General features: G+C 44.8%; 1 protein-coding gene across 8 annotated transcripts in view; it reads left to right on the forward strand.

Annotated features, from left to right (window-relative positions):
* Positions 1–19,894, forward strand: part of CEP112 (centrosomal protein 112) — a 279,030-nt gene that overhangs the window by 247,240 nt on the left and 11,896 nt on the right. For 7 of the 8 annotated variants that reach the window (XM_090059025.1, XM_090059032.1, XM_090059030.1 and 4 more), the window contains one exon: positions 3,829–3,918. The exons of the other annotated variant lie outside the window; for it this stretch is intronic. In XM_090059025.1, coding sequence (XP_089915151.1) covers positions 3,829–3,918 — 90 coding nt within the window. The remainder of the gene's footprint in view (positions 1–3,828; positions 3,919–19,894) is intronic. 8 annotated transcript variants of the gene reach the window in all.

Raw genomic sequence — 19,894 nt, forward strand, 5'->3', positions numbered from 1 at the left:
CCTTCACAGCAGGATCTGAGGAAGCATACCTATGCTGTTCAGTTTTTCTAAAGTCAAAATGAGACGCATAGTATCATTTATTGCACACCTCCAATGCAAATGCCCATTTTCAGTTGCAGTCCGGACTTTGTTGAAATGTTTCTGGTGGTACAGGACCAGTGTTCTAATTTCTCAGCTGTCTAAAGATAACCCTTAGTGCTTCCTTTGTGCATCCTGACACTTCTGGGTTGGTGTCAGTCTAGCATACATAATTTGTACTGCGCCTCACGTTGGCATTTATGGAATTAATGCTTGTATTCAAACTTGCACACACGACTAAGTGTTTAATAAACATGTATGTAGGGAGACCAGGTGTCCTGGTTTGGCTGGAACACTCCAGGATTGCATAGCCTGGTCCCAGCTGGTTGGTCAAAAGTCCGGTGGAGAGGCAGGGTGGCATGGTGTGTCAGACAGACAGGTGGGCAGGCACCACAGCTGCTGGGAGGGAGCAAGGCAGATGGACGTAGGTCACCCGAAGATGCCTATCTGAGGTCCCTACCTCCCTTGCTCCCACCCAGCAGCAGCAGTGCCTGCCCACCCGCTTGCCTGGCGCACCATGCTGCTCTGCCTTCCTACTTGGACGCCAGCCCGGGACTTTTGACTAACTGACCGGGATCAGCCTATGGAATCCAGGGCTGTCCCGGTCAAACCAGGATGGATGGTCAGCCTGCATATAAGTAAATATTTAACTGGCATTGAGGCATCTACCAGTGACTTCACATAGAACTATGAAACTTGGTGTGTTTGTTGGAAATAATACAGATTGCCCATTCTTTTGGACAGGAACCATCTTTTCATTATAACATGGAACTAATAACTGGACCTGGATGTGGAACCACAATTTAAATAAATAAAACATTTGAATAGTTGTAGTGGTAATAGCAAAAAATATTTTTTCAGTGCATTTCATCTGATTTTAGTAAAAATTGAGACTATCTAAGAGTTAGCTAAAGATAAGATGCCATAGTTAAAGTTCCACTATCATTGTATTTGTGTGATGTATTGGGTTTGTACTCCTCAGCAGTACAGATATTAGATACTCTACTGATAGGGGAGAGGACAAGTTCTTTGCTTCAGAGAGCTTAGTTTACATAACACTGAATTCATTTTTACTGAAAACTCAGAATATGGTTCCTCAGGGAGAGGATCATTCTTTTACTTTAAAACAGGTTGGCAACCTACGGCCTATGGAGCTGGAGAGCTTCATTGGCATTTTAGTGGCTGGGGACTTTGCTTGGGTGATGGAGATGTGGGGGTGGCACTGTGGGGGGAGGGGCGGGAGGCTGCAGTGTGAACAGCAGTGGCACGGGCCTGGTTGGAAACGGCTGTGCTTGGAGCTAAGTTCCATGAAAGGAGCGCCGCCCCCCCCCCCTGCAAAGTGTTGCCAGCCCCTGACTTAAAGTATTGAAACACTATGAAACTATTAAATGAAACATGGGTTGTACAAATACAAAAAGCAGAGCTTCATAGACAGTTGCAGTCTTCCTAAAGGGGCCTACACTGTTCAAAATCTTCATCAGCGACTTGGATAAGGGGGTGCAAAACACGTTGTCCAAGTCTGCCAATGACACCAAGATGTGTGGAGAGGTAGGGACAATTAGATTTAGACAGACTATAGAAGTGGGCAGATAGTAATAGGATAGGGTTCAATGTAGATAAATGCAGGGTGCTGCACCTGGGGAGAAGGAATCCACAGCATACATACAAGCTGGGGAGCTCCCCCCTTGTGAGCACAGAGGCGGAAAGGGATCTTGGAGTCTGTGACTGACGGGCCTTCTAGTATCTCTCTGGGGAGCTCTGTTTTCCTGGTTGATGACTATTCATCTTCCGGACCGGTTTGTCTCCGTGGGTGATCTTCTCCCACGTCACCAGAAGACCCTGCTCTCGCCTGCCACGACTTGATGTTTCCTTAGTGGGGCGGGGTTAGTTCACGGGTCCCTCGGTGGCCCGGGCTTGGCCTGCCGGTCGCACATGGGGCTCCGCCGCCCCTACTCCCCGGCCTCATGCCACCTCTGGGATCCACTTCCTGAACCTGCTCCGCTGCTTCTGCCGGCTTCTACTGCGGCTCTCTTACTTGATCCCCCAGTCCGTGGGATACCCTTATACCTCTGCTTAAGGTTGACCTCCTTATAGGGGCCTGTACCGGAGCCTCCTCTGCACCCTCTATAGACCCCAAGCCACAAGCCCTTCACCCGATGCTAATCTTCCCCATGTGCCGTTACTAACTATATTGTTAATCCCTCCACCAGATCCTTATAAGCCTGGATAGGGAGGAGAAGGGATTCCGCCTTAGTGGCCCTCTGTTTGCCCCACTCCAGTTCCTTTACACGACGTCCAGAGGTCCTGGCGGCGATCCCGCCCCGATCTCCCTTCAGCCCGGTAACTCTCAGCTTTTTGCCCCTCTTCGACGGGTCCCGTACCTACCGTCACAGAACTTACTTCTGGGTCTCCAAGCTCTCTCTGGATCATCCTGATCCCCTGTTGCTCACCTGCTCCACCGCTTTGGACACGATCTGCCGTTGTCGGGCTTTCCTTTAGGGTGCTTCTCCCTCCGGCGCTCCGACCCGGCGTGTCCTGTCCCCGGGATCCCTCACCGCCGCTTTCCCGGCCCGTCGCTCTATCTCCGGGCCATCTGCTGCCTCCGGAGCGGCGGCCGCCATTTTTAAGTCTCCCGGCCGGCGTCTGACGTCATTGTCAGCTGCCGGCCACAGCTGTACACAGATGCGGCTGACAAGCCGCGCGGGTTCTCCCTCCGGCGCGGCATTCCTCTCGTCCCGCCTTTCAGGTAAGTTTTCCCTGCTTCTTTGGGTCCCGGGACAGAGTCATTATTGACTCCAAGATGAACATGAGCCGCCAATGCCAGACTGCAGCCAGCAAGGCCAGCCAGACCTTGTCATGCATCCACAGATGCATCTCAAGCCAGTCCAGAGAGGTGATGCTCCCCCTCTACGCGACATTGGTCAGGCCGCAGTTGGAGCACTGCATCCAGTTCTGGGCACTGCACTTTAAGAAGGATGTGGCCTGTCTTGAGAGGGTCCAGAGGAGGGCCACCCACTTGGTTGGAGGGCAACAGGGCAGGCCCTATGAGGAGAGGCTGAGGGACCTGAACCTGTTCAGCCTCAGCAAGCAGAGGCTGAGTGGGGATTTGGTGGCTGCCTACAAACTAAGTAGGGGAGATCAGCAGCAAATAGGAAGGGCCCTATTCCCCCCAGCACCACCTGGGGTGACGAGGAACAACGGCCAGAAACTGCTGGAGAATAGGTTCAGGTTAGAGATTAGGAGGCACTATTTCACTGTTACGGTGGCTAGGATCTGGAACGAACTTCCTAGGGAAGTGGTCCTCGCTCCTACCTTGGGTAGATTCAAAAAGAGGTTGGATGAATGCCTGTCTGGGGTCATGTGATCCTAGCGTGTGCTCCAGCCAGTGGCGAGGGGGTTAGACTAGATGATCTGTTCAGGTCCCTTCTGACTCCTAACTACTATGAAACTATGAAATGAGCTAAGACTAGAGAGCTCCGTTCTGTTCCCCTTGCCTCGGGAAGGTGGTAACCTGCTCCTGCTCCTGCTCCTGTGATCAGTGGAACTGCCTGTGTAGAAAGGGGCTGCCCAGCACAGCAGAATCGGGGCTGTCACTTGTTAGTGGCTGCCACAGGCTGTCAAAAACAGCCAAGATGGAGTAATTTCCAAGCCCCATTACATCATCAGCCAACTGAATTGCAATCATTTGAGTGTTTCTCTTTCATCTTCTGAATTTTCACGTGTGTTCCATGTTGATTGATGTTGTTTCAGGCTTTACAAGATGGGATGGAAAACTATTGCAATCAGGTACGGTCTGCAGAAAAAAAGATGCAGCACAGGGAGTTGGAGACACAGGAACAGGTATGCCGCACTTTCCTACTAGTTTTCTTCCCTTTAGGCAAAGAGGGTCTGCATTTGAAAACAATATCTTGCTTCAAGACAAAGTGCATATTTTCCTACCAAATTTTCAGCTAGCTTTCTTTTTTTGTTTTTGTTAATAAAAGAGAATTAAACTGTCTGAACCTCAGGGGCAAATATTTATCCAGTGTTCCCTATTTCAGGCTGGCATTTCAACTATTTTAGCTGTTATATGATGTATTTGCTCTCAAGCAGCATTATTTTTAATAGAGGTTTCTTGCTACCACTTCAACCTGTCATTTAATGGCTTGTGTTTAAGGTAATTATAATTTGGAAACAGTTGGGATAAAAATAATCTTTCCTGTTGATCTTCTGCATTTGTTGCCATAGTATATTGCACATAAATGGCTCCATATGATTCACACTGCTAAAACTATCTTGAGCATTTCAGTGAAATCAGGGATTCATAACATTCTGTTTTCCTCAGTCTGTTCCGTGGAAAAATGTACTTTATGCAATTTACAGGTGGGGTAAACAGATATTATCTGTTTTGTTAAGTAAAATTATAATGGAAATGTGCATTAGAACCATGCCCTAGATTGGAAGTAACAAAAGTAGTGAAGGACTAGTCCTATAGCCTACCCCTCTGGCCCCGCAAGAAAACAAGAAACACTTGTGAAATGCTTCTAATCATGGTTTGCTGCCAAAGTACCCACCGCTTTCTTTCCATGTAAGATGCTGTGTCTTTACTTCCAGGACTAATCATGTTTTGGGGTGATTATCATGAAAGAAATCGTTGCAACGTTAGGCATAGGTTATTGCATTCAGTACTGGGGAGCAGGCCTTCTGGCACGTTGACATACTCTGTTTACCTGCGACTATGCGCTGAGACAGTGGCAGAGTCTGGAACAGCACCCATGGGTCTTGATTCCTACTCCCTGCTCTGCCCGCCAGCGAGCTGCCCAGCCATCTCACGTGGGTGTGCCACAGGCTCTGCCTACTCTTTCACCCCACTTGGTGCATTCCTTTAACTCTTTGTCCAATTCACTCTCCATGTCAGTATCTAAAAAGTTTCAATTTCTGTTGGTGCCTGTATTAGTTCATGCTACATATTAGCTCTCAGCTGAGTGCTTCGATCATCCCCAGCCAGTGGCTGTCCAGCCTCCTCTTGAACAGCTCCAGTGATGGAGTCTCCAGCTTCCCTGGGCATCTATTCCACTGCCTCACTATTCTCACAGTAAAGAAGTTTTTCTGGATATCCCATCTAAATCTCCTGTGCTGTAACTTCAGGCCGCATCATTCTCTCTGCAACAATACAGAAAAGGTGCTTTCCTCCTTCTTCATGGCAGCCCTTCAAGTTCCTGAACATTGCAGTTATGTCCCCTGTTAAGCGGCTTTTCCACAAACTGAACATGCTTAGCTCCTTCAGCCTCTCCTCATATGACTTCGATCAACTTCGTTGCTTGCCTCTGGATCCTCTCTAACATCTCCATGTCCTTTTTAAAATGTGGAGCCCAGAACTGCACACAGTATCCAGATGGGCCTAACCAGTGCTGAGTTGAGAAGTACGATCACCTCCCATGTCTTGAACCTCATGCTTCAATTGATGCACCTCAAAACTGCATTTACCTTTTGTGCAGCTGCATCACACTGCAGACTCGCATTGAGTTTTTGACCTACCAAGACTCCCAAGCCCTTTTCCATAATACTGCCATCCAGCTAGGTGTCACCCATTTTATATTTGTCTTTTTAATTATTTCCACACTAAATAAATGGACAACCAGCTCAGCCCACAGATCTGTTTTATTGCAGCATCGCACAGCTGGAGTTGGAGTTCCATTTTAATTACTCTGAATTGTCGAGTCCAAAATGGTTTCTACTTGGGTGTACTACATTAGTATTGGAAAAGACTGACATACAGCCCCAGTGACTTAAACAACTGTCTTGTCCAAATATTCTCTGCATTTGAATTGAGGCATTTTGAATGAACTGGGTTTGTCAAACACATTTGAGTTTGATTTTTTTTAACATATAAAATGTTCGGTAGCTTTGTTGTTAATTCTCTCCCTGTGACTGTTAATCTATTAGTTTAATCTACCTCTCCAGAAGTTCAGTGTCTTAACTTGCTTCTCTGTGTTATTCCTTTGCTGGACTACCCATAAACGCAGTCAGAAAAGGGGCAATAGCAGTACCAGCTTCAGATCAGCTGATTTGGCAGTCGTGATCTTCCAGGCAGTTACTTGGAACTTTCTCCTACTCTTACCAAATATGATTGTCTTGATACCGCATTGCATAAAGGATCGAAATTTGCCTTGGCACTATTACAAAGGACAGTTTCTTGGGCTTTTTACATGTCTGCTCAAAAAAAGGCGGGGGAGGGGGGAGGTGGTTTAAACTGCTTCTGTTTTTCATTAAAAGTAAAAATCCTGTGTTTTGATTCTATAACAACAACAAACAAATGAATGAGACATGAAAAATATTTTGTTGTGCTTTTAATTAAAAACAAAAAGCTGTTTCTTGTTAAGGCTTGTTGGGTGGTATCTTAGTGCTCCATGTTTGTCTTGTTTCAATGGGACATCTTTATAACTCTGTTGTTTCCAAAAGTGACTGACAAATTCGCTAAACTTTAACCCTTTGATAGTAATCCTGTTTCTTACTGATGCAGAATTAACCTAGTCCTTAACATTTATCAAGACAGAAACAATCAGGTACTTGCATATAAAGATTATCCTAAACAAAAACCTATATTAAAAGAACACGGAGGCTGGAAAGCAGTAACGCTACTAAAATTAAGCACTATTGATTTGTATGGAGTTCTGTAAAAATGTCTTTATTGTTTATGTACCAAAGCATTTTGTTTGCTCGTTTGATTACCAGTACACCTTGAGCAGATGGGTTCATGTGCTGTCCATGTCCTTTTTCCCAGATGTTATAGCTCACTTAGCCCCGTGAAATGGCTTAAGTCACTCGAGGTATTCCTTGTAGTACACGTATTACATTGTCCGCACTGAGTCTAATTTACCATCATACTGCCCACTTCTTAGGCTAAGGTCAGAAATTACACATAAACCAGTATAAGTGATCAGAAGCCAGTCTAAACCTGTAACAGAACAAAAGGTCAGTGCACATACACTGGTTTCAAAATGACAGAGTCTGGTTTAAGATGGACTTGGAAGCAGGCAGTATCAGATTTAATTGCTTTAGGTTAAACTGATCTGTTAAACTTCTGTTCTAAACCCCATTCCAACATAGGAATAGGTTGCAGTTGCCCAGCAATCCCAGGATGCTTTGCGGCCCCCACCTTGCAGGGCGGGCAGTCTTGCCTCTGCCACAACTCATCTGCTCCAGCCGAGCCAAGCAGCAAAGGCTCTGCTACCCAGCCTGGCCGTGGGGGCGGGGGAACAGAACCCCACCCCAGTCCCCCAGTCGGGGTCTGCACATTGTGGTGGGGGAAGCTTGTCAGCCTCCATTCCCTCCCTCTCCCTCACCGTGGAGATGTGGGGAGCTGGTGAGAGGGCAAGGCTGGGGCAATCGCAGCCTGGCGGAGCTGGGAGGCATGTGGGAATGCCCCTCTCCTTCTGGCCTTGCCCAGTGCAGACATCTACCTAACTTGGCCAACTGAAGAGTGAATGTGAGTTCTGTTCATTAACTGTCTAATCTGCACAGTCTAGAGAATCCTGCATAGATTGGATCAATTCCATGTTAGGCTTTTTGACTATCTGCACTTAGTCTTAAGTACCTCCTAAGTTCCTCATAGCCTTCTCTAGCCTTCATTAACCTAAATAATTTTACATCTTCTGTATAATTATATTTTGCCCTCTCACTATTAACTTCATTAACAAATAAGAGGCAAGTAGAGTTTGCATCAGTAGATTAGAGAAACATGTTTTCCCTATTGAGTTCCTGGACCATTAAAACAGCCCCATGGAAATTTCTACATGCTTCCTACAGCCATTTCTTCTTCAAAAAAGGAAGTTCTGGCTGCAGAATAACATGCAAACGTTCTGTATTCCATGTTGCCTAATGTTGTTGTCTTTAATAACTGCATATATCCAACACAGGGTCAACATTGTCTAAGAGTTCATTCAGGATCTCTTCTGGGAAGAGCTACATCCTGCGCTTTATTAAGGAAGGAGTTTTTGAATAATACTGCTTCTTGTCAAATAGTCATCTTTATAGAAGTCTCCTTGTTGCATCAGCCTTATATTCTACATGTGGCATCAGTTCATGGCCTAAATTCCACTAACTTCAATTATAGTTAAGCATATGCTTCAATTTAGACACGTATTTCAGTGCTTTGCTAACAATATGAACTTAAACATGTGTAAAGTGATTTGCTGAACTGGACCTATATATGCAGCTATGGTAGTTACCTCAATGATTTTCTTGCTTTAACATCTTTAGGATTTTTTGTGGGGGGGATATTCCATTACATTTCAGCCTTTGTTTTTTATGTAATTGAGAGAACCCAAAATATACAAATGCTTATGGCTGCTACAGTGCTCTTACAGCTGGGAACCATACCCTATAAAAATTTCAGAAGGTAGATCTCCCTAGAACTTTACCATTTTAGACACACAATGTTTTTAAGTTTTCAAAGAATCCTGGGTAAACTGTATGCTTGGGGAAGATGGAGGAAAAATAAAGATACTTCATGACAATCAGCAAATGAACAGTGTAATACAACTCCTACTGTACATAGCTGAAGATGTTTAAACCATAGCAATCATTCTTACGGGTGAATCAGTCAAGTCACAAAAAGAGCCTTAAAGGAGAGAGAGGCCATGCAGACAGAAAATCAATTATGTACAATTCATGGATATTTTTGAGGGCATGAGGGAGACTTCCAACACAGATTTTCAAGCCTTTAATTTCCATTTTCTCAAATAGATTAAAACAAAAGCAGAGGGGAATTACATGACTTAGAGTTGTGTAGAGGTATTTGGAGGGAAATTCACTTAACACAACAAAGCCACTCAATTTTCTTCCAAAGTGTAAAATGAAAACAGGAGCAATAACTGCAAGAAAGCTATGATTCAGTAGCGTTTATTGAGTTTTCATGTTTAATGCTTATTATTCTGACTTGGTTAATTTTTTATGACTGTTGGATATTTACCACATCCAGTCTAACTTTTGGTTTCCATGCCAACTAAATATATTTGTTCTCAGAGACTGCTATGATGCATCATTGTGAATTTTTGGTTATTATGTAGCACAGAGAAATTTTTAACATTTGCCACAACTTGTTCTCAATGGAAACTTCAACAAGGCCAGTATTTGCTCTCTTCAGTTTCCGGGACCGATGAGCAAGCATTTAGAGCATTTGGATGCCCAGCAACTTGCTTCTTTGTAAAGCCCTCTGTGACAATGGAGGCTAAGGCTGTGCAAAACAGCACCGTTTCGTTTTGACTTCCATTTGGCCAGGACATTGTTTCATTTCGAGTTTTGTTTTGTTTTGAAACCACTGTTCCATTTCGTTTCATTGAAACTGTTTCGCTGTTTCAATGTTTTGCCCATAGGCTATAATGGGGAAGCATGAAACTGTCTATGACTTTGTCATTTCTTGCCTGATTCGGATGAAACTTGTAGGGATTATGGTAGCCCCTTTTGAGGCCATGAAGCCTTCGAGCTTTCAAGGAGATAGGTGGAGGGGTTTCTGGGAAACTGCACCTTAAAGGCTTGAAAGCAAAACTTGTGTCACTTGTGTGTAGCAGAACGGTAGCATTAGCAGCATCTCAGGCAGCCTAACAGTCAGAGTCAATATCAGAGCAGTCCTTCATCCCTCCTCCTCCCCCCTCACCTTATTTACTGTTCCCCTGCAGGCAAGCCCAGCTTCAGCTTCGAAACTCGAAACATTTCAAAACTTTCTAAATGTTTTGACTGCCCTCATTTTGTTTCGAGGCTGTTTCAAAGCCCTTTGTTTCATTTCAATTTTGCTCTTTTGAGCTTGAAACAAGTCAAAACAGCGTTGAAACAAAACAGCCGGCGAAATTTTGCACAGTCCTACTAAACATACATTTTTATCGCCTAACTTTTACTGTCCAGATTTCCTCTGATGCTATACGAGATGCTATGTCACCATGGCAATGAGCTACAGTGATGGTAGTGTCAGTGGACGCAAACTGTGATGCTCATTGCTACTGCACAGTAACCGCTGTGCAGTCCTTTAGTACATGCTAAACCTTTAGCACGTACTAAATGACTTTGCAATAATAACTGCGCAGTTGGCACGTGTAGACATGCCCAGTGTGCATAATGATTAAGCACATGTACCATGCAGTTGTAAAAGTGGGACAGAAGGGTGTAGGGATAGGGGACAGTTTACTTAAATATAAAATTGAGTTTTAAATCCTTGAGATATCCCTAGAGATGAGATGCACCCACTCAATCAAATCAGCCAGACCATGAGAAAACAATAGCATGCCTTAAATCTTAGGACTGGTAGACCCATGGTTGGGCTTCTTCATCAGAATACCCAGCCACCAGTCTCTTTCTGCTGTGTCAGTGGAACTACAGTGCCACAGATGACTGCAATCACCAGAATATTTTTTAAGTCAAAACTGGCACCTGGAATGTCCAAATGTTCTCAGAGAATAGCCCTACATAGAGCACTCTAAGAGTACTCTAACATCAGGGTCCAAAAGCTACACATTCCTGTAGCAAGTTCTTCATTTTAAAGTAAAGGATACAGTTTTCCTGTCAAGTGCAGGGCGCAGGCCCTTGCCAGCCACTCTTCCCTATACACCCAAAAGCAGTCAGAGCTTCAGCAAGAACCTTCTGTTGTGAAACCTGGAAGAAAACAGCAAGTATCACACAGCAGAGGTGCTGTTATATCTGTGCCATGTCCTCCAATTGCTTCAGCCCACCAGGCTTAACCTTTTTGAAGATTGCTGCCACAGAAGCAGGAAGCCAAGTCTGGATCTGGATGATGTTTAACCAGAAAAGTGACTCCATGTTATAAGCCCTTGTCTGGTTGTTGGCTGCAGACCACCCTGATTAATACTTGGACCTACAGATTCTCTGGTGATGATGAAGAAAGTGTGATGGCAAGGTATTTCCATCCATCCTCTATTTCAAGATCAGTTGTTGGCATTTCAAAAGTCTTTCTAAAGCCTGTTCTTGAAGAGCACTCATTTTTCTATACTTTGGCACCACTCTGTGTTGCTGCTTGGGGGGAAGAAGCTTACTTCCCTGCTGTGCCTGCTTGCATGCTCATAAATTGTTGCTCTGCCAACATCTCAACTTCTCTGCTGGTCAGCAAAGAATAGGGTACATAGTGAAAAGAAGATAGAGGGAGCAGCCAGAATAACACAGCTCTTTGTTAGCTGTAATGTTTGTGCCACCTGTAACCTCAGAATCCAGGGAAGGCACGACACAGAACTTTCTTGCTCATGCTCATGGAGAGTACATTTAAAGTCTCATTAATTGTATTGAAGTAGAAAATAATGTAGAAGAGCAATATATGGGCAGTCAATAGGAAGAGTGGTACAGTAGTATTAGCACCCTGTCGGTGTAATCTGGGAGAATTCTCCCAGGTTTGTTTTCCTGGTAGAAAACAGAGATGCCTGAACAGACATACAACAGAGAGCTTGTAGCACTGTCGCTGAGCAGTCAGTGGCCCCTGTGCACACATCTCAGTGTGCTCTGCAGACTCCCTCAGTCTGCCTGGAGACAGATGGCAGTAGGGCACAGGACAGTCCTGACTGGCTGACTCAGACTGCTCAGGGTTAGCCTGTGTTTCCCTGCAACACAATTTTGGGATTGTGAAGGGGGCTTGTTCTGCTACCTGCTCAGTTGGAGCAGTAAAGTCCAGTGAGCAAAATGCTGTCTCCCTGGAAGGTGGAGGAGGAAGAGAGCAGGAGCAAAGAACCCCGGGCTGTTCAGGGACTGTGTTGTGGCTTCTCTCAGAACATGTATGGACATTGTTTCCCAGGAGGAACTCTCCCACAAGTGATTTGGGTTGTTCCTGGGTTATTCATCTCCCAGAGTGGCCATGTTTGCTCTGGGAGAAAAATTCTGAACATCTGTATGTTCTTGGTTTTTACTGGGAGGAACAGTGACTGAATGTCTGTACATGGCCCTTGTGCATGCAGTGCAAGATAAACTTCTCTTAGTTCAGCTTTCTCATTAATTTTGGAGCTCACAGTTGGTAATATAAAGTGGGTATTGTAATTGAGAGCCCTATTTTACCATCTCCATGTTGACTATTGGTTCATTGCACAAATAGTTCCATTGATTTCAGTAGGACTACTCATAAGGCATAAGCCAGACCCAGAGTTTTGTAAAAATATCAAGATCATTGTCATAAATAATAATGTAGTATACGAAAGAAAAAATAAATAAAAACATTGACATTCTAACAAAAATTGATTGCAGAATTTGGTACTAAATAATAACCATTACCCAGTTACTGATTCCTTTTTGCCTGACTTTATCCTCTGGAAAAATAAGGTTCTAGACTAGCAGAAAAGACCAATGTTCAGATGATGGAAAACAGATTTTCAGATAGGATTTGCAAGGGTTTGGAAATCAGTGGAGCTAAGACATATAATGAAGTTGTTCCATATGCCAGGGAAGAAAGCTTCCGTAATAGTGGAAAGGTTGTGGGAGAGGAAAAGAGGAAGGTGATGGTAAGTAACTTTGGTAATCAAACAGAACCTGCTAGTTAAGTACAAAGGTGTGACTATTCCATAATATCAAATGAATTGCTGGATTGAAGCGACTAGCTGGAAAGGGGAAGTGAAACAGGAGACTGAGTATAAACACAGTTGAAAGGGGAGAGAAATTTTACCAAAAAAAATAGAAGTAAAACTGCTCATATGCAGGAAATACAGAGCATGTTAAAATGTCAGTTCTTTGTATCATTCCTGTGAAATATGAGTGAATAGAAAGAGAGCTTTCCTCTTTTTAGGGTTACCATGCAATACTGGGAGTGCTTCTGCCTGCATGCAAACAGATGAGGGAATTGTGTTCGTTCTGAACAAACAGATTTTGGGGGAAGTATTTAATCTAGAACTGCAAGGGGAGAATACAGATAGTCAGAGGAGGAGAATGGTATACTTGAATGAGCTGAACGTGTAGAAAAAGGAACAGGAACAAGGTGAAGGAAGCCTCTTTTGTCCTACGCATTGTTTGGAAGAGGGTGAGATGCTAAAAGAAGTAGGCCATGATAGCAAGGGGTCCCGTTCCTCTCTCCGTGGTGTAGAGTGCCTGGCTGCAATTAAACACAATACAGGTTCTTATTTCCAGGATTTAATACAAGCTGGTATTGACAGCATACTTCTATGCTGGCCTCTACTTTGTCTATGTTTTTATCCTAATGTAGTCCATGTGTTTGTTTTACAATCCGCACCCACAGCCATTGGTGGAAATACACGTACAGTGTGTAGCACCGTCTGTTTTCTGGACCAAGCAAGGACTTCCAGTAGAAATGCTGAAATATTTGGAGGTGGAAAGGCCCAACAGTCTTACCAGTTGTGCTGCTTTAAAGAAGGGGTGTTTGTTTTGAAGTTTAGATATTGTTAAAATGTTATTTTGTAAAGGGGGTGGGAGGGAGGGGGATTGCTGCTGTGTACAAAGATGCCAGCCAAAATTTTAGGCATCCTGAAAATGCAGGGCCTCATCCTACATGTCCCTGAACCCCATAACTCTCATTAACATCAGTGAGAGAATCACTGAGAGCACCCAGCACCTTGCAAGGTCAGATGAGAAGGCCGTAGTGACTGGAGAGTAAAGCTAGAGTATACGAGTAAGTCCCACTGGTGGTGTCAAAATTCTTCCAACTGTATTCTGGACTGAATTATTGTGATATCATCTTAGCATTTCTCTGCCATTGACTGAAGCATGAATTAGTTGCATGTGTTTGTCAGGCCATCCCTGTGAAGAACAGCTAGTTGAGATTTCTGTTCTTTGCTCCAGGTCAGCATGTGCTGGGAGCACCGTGGAAGCCCCTCCCTTGCAGTCCAGGAAAGAGAGGGCCACTCTTTGCAAGCAGTTGTTTCTTTAGTCACTTCAAGAACAGCAGAGACGTGAGCTGAAAGAATAGCAGTGATGGGTCCTGCAGGATGAGGGGTGAAGGAGCCAGGGATCCTCACATTCCAGCAGTGACAATGGAGGACCCCTCAGGACTGAGAGGTGGAGGCAACAGTGAGAATTTTTCTAACCACAGCATTCCTAGTTACTCTGGTGTTGACAGTAAAAGCTTTTATTCCTATCCAGCCTGTGTAATCCCAAGAATGTTGCTCTTGCCATATGCAGCCTGCTGGGTTTTTTTTTAAAGTTTTGCCTGGCTTCCCTTCCTTTGCAGTTATGAATTATATAGACTCTTAGTGCTTAACTACAAACAGAGGATTTTCCAGGTGGGGGATCTGGGTTAAGAAAAGAAAGATATTGAAATACAAGCCAGTGAAGTAATAAGGTCTCTTGGATGCAGGTTGAAAGAAACTGACTTAGAGCAGAAAGCTCAGATTGTGCATTGAACATTTCAGCATAACTGGAAGTCCCCAGGGGTTAGTTAAACAGCAAGGCAAAAGGTGTTTTGGACTCTCAAATGGTTTACTAGCTAAAGACAAAAACAAAAAGGTCAGCTGTGCCACCAGCTTATGTTTTATTGAAATTTTGAAAGCAGGATAGGTTCTGTCGCTATATTTATTTTCCCATCATGGAACAACATGGTGCCTGTTGGACCAGATCACGCGTTTGTCGGGTCTTGCTCAGTTGCTGTTTTCAGTTGAACAAATTCCTGAAGTTTCTGATGCTTGCTTGTAACTTTTGAAAACTTAAGAACAGTGCTGTCAAATTACATATTGTATTTCTTTAAATCTGTAGGAACCAAGTTTCAACATGCATTTCTGAGTGTGGGCAGAAATTCCAACCTCCCACCCCTGAAATAAGAGAATATGCGCACTAAATAGCAAAGAGGGTTGTTATTGTAGTCGGTTGTGAAAATAAGGCAGAATGATCAAGCATGTTTCTTGGTTTCAAGAGTGCTTTGGGGAATCCGGTATTCAAGCCTGAGATGAGCAAGTTGGGATGCTTACCTACAGCAAAACTGAAGTGTTATTAAGGACTTGTTAGAGGGGGAAGAACCTGTAACTTTATGAAACTGAGGATTTGGATAACCAAGGTCCTTTACTAAGGAGAGAGCTGGCTGGTTGAATGATTCACGATAGATGGGACCCCGGGGAATCTGACCAGGTCCAAGGGACTGCAGCTGGTTTCACTTGGAGCTTGAAGAGTCCAGGACTGGTCGCTGCAGCCAGGAAGAACAGAACGAATCTTTGTTAAATCATTAGTTCCACATACCCGATTGGCAATATTGACAATAACATGGCGCTTGCTGGAAATGAACCAATCTGTCTTCACATCACCTGGGTAAAGTAGCTACATACTGGATTAGTAATAGTCACCTTTAGGGTTAGTGGCAAATATTTAACACGTGCTCCGGGGCTGAAGGGGGCAGTGCTTTAATCAGAGGAGCTCCAAGAGCCACTCTGAAGTGCCACGGTGTCTCGTGTATCAGCGTCCCCACTTCAAAATGGCAGCGGGGGCGCTTGAGCTAAAGCTAAAGCTCACTGAATGAGCTTTAGTTCAAGCGCCCCGCTGCCATTTGGAAGCGCAGGGGTGCTGATACGCAAGACGTGGGAGGCTGCTGGAGCATGGTAATTGCTACGCTCCAGCAGGCTGGATTAATCGAGTCTGCTCCAATGCGCTGTAATTACAGCACGTCAGAGCAGCTGTCGCACTCATGTAGAGGCGCCCAGTGAGACTTGAGTAGGAAACTAAATGATTTTCCCCGTGCTGCAGAATAGTGATTAAAGGTTAGTAGTGCCTGGGTCCTTTGCTTAAATCACAAGGTAACACATTTCTTTATGCGTTTTGGACCTTGCGCTGACTCCAGAATTATCGCAGCAGTGTCTGTTTTCAGAGATGAGTATTGAAGAAACAGATGCAAATACTTTTTTCAGACATTTCTGATTTAAACAGCATTTTTTCCTGTAAACCAGATGCCATGCTTTAAATAATGTAGGGATATATTCCAGAGAACAGAAGCGGGTATTACTGTTTACATCTCATTCGCATAAAATTCACAGAAAATGCAACAACATTTAAAACGCATGAAATGTCACTATACTCACATGTTCTGATCACTACTTAATTTCCTGTCTTTTGAATAGTACAGAATTGATCATATATAAAATGCAGTCGAAAACTTAATTAAGTCAACTGCTGGCTGGGTGTCATCAGATTTTTGCAAAATCCTAGATTCAGTCCTGACAGAAGGCAAGTTTAGGAGTTTTAGTTTTTGGAAATCCTCAGTCATTCCACTTTGTTTCCTTTGCTTGTATTTTGCTCTCTCCCTGTGCTCCTCTGGCTCAAACCATGTTAGGAAATCTGGACTGAATTGATTTCATAGATTTCATAGACATCAGGGCTGGAAGGGACCTCGGGAGATCATCGAGTCCAGCCCCCTGCCCCAGGGGCAGGAAGTCAGCTGGGGTCATAGGATCCCAGCAAGATAAGCATCCAATTTACTCTTGAAGGTGTTCAATGTAGGTGCTCGAACCACCTCCGCTGGCAGACTGCTCCAGACCTTGGGGGCTCGGACAGTAAAGAAATTCTTCCTTATGTCCAGCCTGAAACGGTCTTGCAGGAGTTTGTGACCATTCGACCTCGTCATACCTTGGGGCGCTCTGGTGAACACACGTTCCCCCAGATCCTGGTGGTCACCCCTGATAAACTTATAGGTGGCCATCAGATCACCCCTGAGCCTGCGCTCTTCCAGGCTAAAGAGTCCCATGGCTCTCAGCCTGTCGCCGTAAGATCTGTTTTCCTGACCTCTGATCATGCGCGTGGCTCTCCTCTGGACTCTCTCAAGCTTCTCCACATCCTTTTTGAATTGTGGACCCCAAAACTGGACGCAGTACTCCCAGCTGCGGCCTCACCAAGGCCGAGTACAAGGGGAGAATGACGTCCCGGGATTTGCTCGAGAAGCATCTATGGATGCAAGCCAGCGTTTTGGTCACTTTACTAGCCGCAGCATCGCATTGCAGGCTCATGTTCATCTTGTGGTCAATGATGACCCCCAAGTCTCTTTCTTCTGTAGTGCTATCCAACGTAGCACTGCCGAGCCTATAAGGATGCTGCAGGTTTTTCCTCCCAAGGTGGAGAACCTTGCATTTTTCGGTGTTAAACACCATCAGGTTCTCATCCGCCCATTTGCTGAGCTTGTCCAGGTCAGCCTGGATCACCCGCCTATCTTCTGGCGTGGATGCTTTGCCCCAAAGTTTGGTGTCATCGGCGAACTTGGCCAGTCCACTCCTGACTCCAATGTCCACATCATTAATGAAGATGTTGAACAGTATGGGTCCCAGGACAGAGCCTTGAGGGACCCCACTGGTCACAGGGCACCACGATGAGTGACTGCCATCAATCACAACCCTCTGGGTCCGACCACGGAGCCAGTTTCCCAGCCAGCGGATCGTGGTGGAGCCAAGGCCAGAACTGGCCAGTTTGGCCAAGAGGTGATCTGGGATACCAGATCAAAGGCTTTTTTGAAGTCAAGATATATGACATCAATCTCTTCTCCCTTGTCCAGGTGATAGGTCACCTGGTCATAGAAGGAAATGAGATTGGTCAAAGAAGACCTACCCGCAACAAACCCGTGCTGGCTGTCCCTTAGGATGTTAGCCTGGGCCAGTCCCTCAAGGATGGCCTCCTTAATAAACTTTTCTAAGATCTTCCCCAGGACAGAAGTCAGGCTGATGGGCCTGTAGTTAGCCGGATCCACTCTCCTCCCTTTCTTGAAGATCGGCACCACACTGGCCTTCTTCCAGTCTTCGGGCACTACACCAGAGCGCCAGGAGCTCTCGAAGACCCGTGCCAGGGGCTGGGCTATGACGCTCACCAGCTCCTTGAGTACCCTGGGGTGCAGATTGTCAGGGCCGGCTGACTTGAAGGTATCCAGCTTCTCAAGGTGTTCCTTCACAAGGTCAGCATTTATGGAGGGTAGGGGATCCCCATCACCCAGATCTCCCTGTCCCATAGCAGGCATGGGCGTCCCATGGGACTGATGAAAGACTGACGCAAAGTACCTATTTAATAATTGGATCCAGTTTGTGTTTTTTAATGGGCTGCGGAAAGCATCTGACCCACTCTAGAACTCCTGGTGCTGGCGCGCCTCTTGGGTCATCAGCTCTGTGACGCCTTCATGCACGAACAAGGCAGATCTGTGAGGAGGCCAGGCCAGCCCCGCACCTTCAGAAGTGGAGACTACAGAGAAAAGAAGCTGCCAGGGCTTTTCCTAAGCCACGGAGATGAAGATGCCAAAGCACCCAGCAGAAGAGACCTTGCTCCTCAAAGATGCTCCTTTGCTTCATCCGTAGAGGAACAAGACCTCCCAGAACTTAGCAAGCTGCCAAGGCATCCCAGAGAAGACACTGCAGAAAGTTAACAACTCGGGCCGTTTGAAAGCAGGCAACCATAGGAGAGAGAGTTGCTGGGTTTGGAATACGGTTGCAGGGCTGAGCTTTGAGTAATTCAGGTAAGTATGCAAACCTTTAAGCATGACATCATTTTATGCCCAGCGGTTCAGTTTCCTCTATTTAGTACAAGGGTAAATGTGAATAGTTCACCTTTTATGTTCCGAACTTGTCATGTGACCAACCAAAAGTCACTTTACTTATTTGTGGCAAATTTAGCTTTCAGTTGCTTCCATTGACCTCAAAGATGATTGATGGTCGAATTTCAAACCTCGCACACCAGCCACAAACCTGAGTAAACAAAAAAGCAGTGTGGCAGCTTAATATTAAAACCCTTCCTGGGGGTTGCTGGATTAAATCAACTCATCAAGATGAAGAAAAAGAGAAGCTTTCCTAGGGCAGCAGAAGAGCTTTCACAATGACCTGCCCCATCCAGCACACCAAGGGCTGAAGAACTGCAGTTTTAAACATCTCTCAGATATAAAAGAGTGCAACATCTGTAGGTCCTAGAGAGGCTATAAAAGAACAAGCAAACCTTTAGGACCAAAACCCTCTTTCAGAAATAGCCCTCGTTGGTCTAAATACATGTTAAAAATGAACCTTCCTCATCACAATTAGCATATATTAGCCCACTTTATGTGGTTTTTTTAGTTACAAAGAAGTAATTTAGACTTTTACCATGATCTATTTTAATCTTGTGGGTCAATGAACCTTCATAATAACTTTAGCCAACAATACCAGCATGTTGCTTATCATTATATGACAGGAAACAGCTGGGATCTTATTTACATCCCATTGTGATGCAATTATTAGTGAATGTAGTTGAAAGTAAGATATTTTCAACAGATTGCCTTAACAAGCACATGCAATAGTGGCATTTTGAAAATCAGGTTCATTACAAAAAAGGGCTTGTAGCTTTTCACTGAAATGCAGCAAGAAATCATTGCAAGAATCAGCCTCAAGCAAATCCTTCAGCTACCAGGAATTGTTTCTCTCTGTCTCTCTCTTTTCCCTCCCAGCCAGCATAGTAATCTGTGTCTGGACTCTGAAGCATGGTACATATTTCTTCATGACTTTCCAAGAATTGCCTTCATGAAAAGCAACTGGCTAGCTTCAGCCTCTGCTGGTTTGCACTGTCAAAAATGAATAACAACTTTATGAAAGCATGTGGTTAGATTGCTCTGATTGCACTGGCCGGCAGTGGCCCGCTACAGAATTTGAGTGTGCCTGTTGCACTTACAGAGCAATATCTTAACTGAAGTTTGTGTTACAAATATTTTAAATGAAACTCATGTGGCTTCTAGAAAGTGTAGAGAGAGAAAATATGTAAAGAGGAAGACTGGCATGTGTCTAGAAGTCATTGCAGATGAAATATGCCCTGATGGGAGCTAGTACAAGAATTTTTTTTTGACCCTAAGTATCTGTGTTTGTGTTGCACCTCAGATGGGACTGGGACACATGGCAGAGCCTTGAAATATAGCTATAAATAAGTAGACTGG

Source organism: Crocodylus siamensis, chromosome 8, assembly GCF_052110815.1.
Source record: "Crocodylus siamensis isolate JL-2025a chromosome 8, ASM5211081v1, whole genome shotgun sequence".
Classification (NCBI taxonomy): domain Eukaryota; kingdom Metazoa; phylum Chordata; order Crocodylia; family Crocodylidae; genus Crocodylus; species Crocodylus siamensis.